The sequence below is a fragment of the Saprolegnia parasitica genome (assembly GCF_000151545.1).
Source record: "Saprolegnia parasitica CBS 223.65 unplaced genomic scaffold supercont2.216, whole genome shotgun sequence".
NCBI lineage: Eukaryota > Oomycota > Saprolegniomycetes > Saprolegniales > Saprolegniaceae > Saprolegnia > Saprolegnia parasitica.
In genome coordinates, this window is record NW_012156610.1 from 1 (window position 1) to 4,248 (window position 4,248).

The 4,248-nt window shown below is 55.9% G+C and overlaps 1 protein-coding gene across 1 annotated transcript; it reads left to right on the top strand.

The window, feature by feature from the left end:
* Positions 1-619: 619 nt before the first annotated feature.
* SPRG_15951 (hypothetical protein) lies at positions 620-1,876 on the top strand (the record flags this gene model as incomplete). Its single annotated transcript, XM_012355200.1, has 1 exon — positions 620-1,876. One exon carries the CDS (start codon positions 620-622, stop codon positions 1,874-1,876), a length of 1,257 nt encoding a protein of 418 aa, XP_012210590.1.
* Between the last annotated feature and the right edge of the window lie 2,372 nt (positions 1,877-4,248).

Sequence of the window (4,248 nt, forward strand, 5' to 3'; positions counted from 1 at the left end):
TGGAGGGTTGTTGCACCTGCCCGCCCGTGTCGCAAGCGCGAGTGGCAAAAGTGGACCGAGGGGCGTTGGACAGACGCGTGAAGATGCACCTCACGTACCTGCTATGGATCAATCTTCAATAAGCTGTGCTCAGATTCAAGAGAAAAGGTGTGTCCCAGCTCCAAAGATCGCACTGGATGTGGACTGGAAACGAATCTTGTATCCAGCAATTGGATTTTTCGAAAAGACCGTGTTGGACACGTGTTTTTATCGTAAGAGCATACAAAACGCTAGTCAAACGCCATTTAAATATCGCACGCGGTTGTCCGATCTGAGACACTGTTTTATTTTTGTCCACATCCACATGACGGGTGGGACATGCATGATCAGATGCACGTTGAAAGACAGCAGTCCAACGTGGCAGCGTAGCGCGCGAGCATTTATATACATATCTTTAGACAACGCCGCAGCACCACAAACTTGAACACGGTGTCCGCGACACGCCGTCGTCTTCTCGGACGCCGCTCGATCGATCCTGAGTGCACCCACGTGTCCAACACCTCAACCAACCCACGACTCCATTTTCTTCATTTTTCTTCATTTTCCAATTTTCACTTACAACCACCACCAGCCTAGTACCATGGCGTCCGCCCAGCACACGACCTCGTCGACGCAGCGCAGCATCGTCGTGCAAAAGACGATCCGCAAGCACATGCAGGCCGAGCACGCGTTCAACGCCAAGACCAAAGACGGCAGCATCCCCCTCGTGCTCGTCCCAAAGTACCCGCTCTTGTGCGACACCTTTGTACGCATTCCATCGGGCATGTGGGTCCTGTATCAAAAATGGAACTCGCACGCGGGGATCCTCGAGCCAGGCCTCAAGATGTTTTGGCCCGCGTACTACCGCGTCTCGCACATTGTCACCAAGCACGCGGTGACCTACTCGGCGCCGGTCAAGCGCTGCGCGACGTCCGACAACGTCATGATCGACATTGATATTTCGATCAATTTTCAAGTGGGCCCGACCGCCGACGACGCCGTCAAGTTTGTCTACATGCTCGGCGCCCAGCGCTTCAACGAGCTCATTTCGCAGATCACCGAGGAGGCGATCCGCGGTCTCGTGCACTCGGTGCGCCACGACCAAGTCCACGACCTCCGCGAAGAGTTTGCGAGCGGCATGAAGAAGGACCTGAACCAAAAGGTCTGCGACTACGGCGTCATCGTGCACAACGTCAAGGTAACCAACGTCGAGCTGCCAGTCCGGCTCTCGACAACGCTCGAGCACACGACCGCGTTCAAGACCAAGATGGAAGAGCAAGAGAAGAAGCAGGAAAACGACATGCGCATTTTGATCAACGAAGAAACGCAGCTGTTGACAGCGATCCAAAAAGAAAACGACCGCAAAGTGAAGGACCTCATTGCGCTCCAAGAGCGGGAGCTCATTCGCCGCCAAAAGCTCCGGTTTGACGCCGAAGCCAAGATGGAGGTGCTCTGCATCGACCAGCGCTCGATCTGTGACGCCCAAGTGCTCCGCGCGGCCGGCCAAAAGGACATTGCGGCCGCGTCGGCGTCGACGGCCGCCACCAAAATGCGCAACGATGCGATGGTGCTGCTTGTCAAGACGCAGCGTGAGTACGAACAGACGATCAAGGCCGAGGAGATCCGGCAGCAAGCTCGCATTGACGCCGCGCTCAAGGCAGCCGAAGGCCTCACGGCCGCGGCCAACACCGAAGGCAAAGCCGCCAAGCTCCTCGCGCTCAAACGCGAATTCGACTACCAGACCAAGAAGAACGCCGTCGAGATCGACCTCGTGGCCAAGACAAAGATTGTCATTACGGGCGAGAACGGCGAGGCACTGTTGCAGCGCATCTGCGACCAGGCGCGCGCCTCGGCCTAATACGACATACTCCATAGTGTCGTCGCACGGTCGAAGTGCCTCGATAAGTGTTGCAATGTACAAGTACGATCTAAAAACAATCCAAAAGGAATGCATATATCTATCGACAGTAGACTCTCGGCAGCTACACCCCAATATCATGGCATCCTAAAAGTCCAAATGACATCTCTAGTGGCTGTACAAGCGCCGGTTGAGCTTGTAACACCGACAACGGGTACAGCTAGTAGAAGATCTTGGAGTATGCAGGGGCTGGTCGCTCGATTCCGCCAGAGCGTTCGGTTGATTCTCACACGTCGAGACAACCCGTGAAAGCGTGTACCGACGGTATCACTCGCTACATCGTGCAGTGTGATAACGTTAGTAGATGGCCTCATGGATAGGCTCGTTGGCCACTGCCCATCGGTAAACCCTCACGGTGATGGGTCGAATGAAACCGCACCGCCGTTGACAGTGCGCATTGCGCATTTTAGACTATCGCACGAGGCTTTCATGTATATATGAATAAAAAGTGGAGCTAATAGGACGATAGGCGGTAGACGATGAGTGACGGGGCGAGAACGTTGGGTGGTATTACGTCGAGACCGCTGCCGAGCGAGGTTAATGCGGCGCAGCAGGCGAGTGTGATGAGCATCGGGAGCACGACGCTCGCAGAGACGAGGAGGACGACGACGCCGACGAGCGTCGCTTCGGACACGAGGCGCAAGTGCCGCTCGAGGGTCGTGGTGCTGCGCATGTCGTCTTTTTCAGCCAGAACCGCCCAACGATTGCGTCCAGGCCTTCTGATTGGCTGACCTGGCACGCTGTGATTGGCCCAATCTTGGCAGGGGCGATCCAATCCGACGCTGTGTCGTCGACGCGACGTGCGCACACGATCACGGGCTTCGACGAGAGCATTATTCACAGCAGCTCGTGCACCAAAGCTGTTTTGCGCCACCATCGACGCCGAGTGGATCTGGCTACGCAGCTTCCTCGACTCGGACTGGGCCTATGTGGTCTGAGCGACGACGAGAAGCTGAGAGACGCCGGCGTGCACCACAACCTAGAAACCACCGGCGTGACGAGCCGCTGCAAGTAGTGCTCGAAAAGCACGCGCCACGCGGTGCGGAAGAGCCGCCGCGGCGCGTCCGATAGGGCGACGACCTCGAAATCAACGACGACGTAGGGGTCGAGTTTGCACCCGACTGTAGCGTTGACGAAGAAAATGGTGTTAACAGCGACGTTGTCCACGACGACCGGGCACACAAGTTATTCTACAGTGTATACATCAATCAATCAAGCATTCATTCATTCAACTATGGTCGCATTTAGCCACCACTTCGAACTCTGGCAAAACGACAACAAAAGAGCGTAGTAGGGCGATGGTGGAAGATGACACGAACGGGCCACTGCGGCGAGTTGGTGCTAACGTTGTAGAGCGATCCAAGAAAGTCGTCACACGGGCTGTAAAACCCAGAGTCGTTCCAGACAAGATGCACGAACCAGTACTAGTTGAGCCCCACGAGCATGACGAGCCTAACCGTCTCGACGGGGTACCGTAGGCAGTATTAGCACATAGATCGATTTGGCATACTGCTCGGCATACCAGTATGTAGCGCGAACCAGAATGCTTTAGTTGGCACTTTGTCATTGGGAGTGAGCTGCGTACACAAATTCCGTCGCGCAGCCGAGTACTGTAGTTGTCGATACTGCATCCAATTTCATGTTCGATGCCATTGACCTTGCTCGCAGTTTCGACGAAAAAACATGCGAACGCGTGTGGTCGCGTGGTCATAGGCGATCCAAACATATCAGTTTTGCAAAATCTCTCAAGAATAATCGTGCGACAAATGGATTGTGTGTGATCGTCGGGACGTTCAAACATCCGGATATGACTTTGGGTCGACATCGTCCGGATACACCTCATTGCCCTTCGCGCAGCTCGCACTACATAAAATGGTCGGAAAGGCCAAGACCATCTACAGCAGCCTCCGCAAGGAGCACGTTTCAACGAGCGCGACGATTCGGACCGTCGACGATCGCTACGATGACCTCACCTTCGTCATTGCGGACAAGGGTATGACGCGCGCCGACTGCGAAGCACGCCTGGCGCGGTTGGACAAGATCAAGCAAGCCGTGGCGCCCCGCATGGAGGTTTTCCACTTTGTACCGTCCCCCGCCGATGCAGACGATCTGGCGCTCGCTCTCGAGTCGGACGCAGCGCTCGAGAATCTGTCGCGGGCCGATGCAGCGCGCCTTCGCAGCCTCGCGGCGCTGCACGGATCGTTTGGCGACGACAAGCAAGCGAGAATCGCCGCTGCCGCGCGCCTGTGCTATCGCCTCGAACACGTCGAGCGCGAGTTTGAGATTTGTGAGAGTCTGGGTCTCGGACGCAA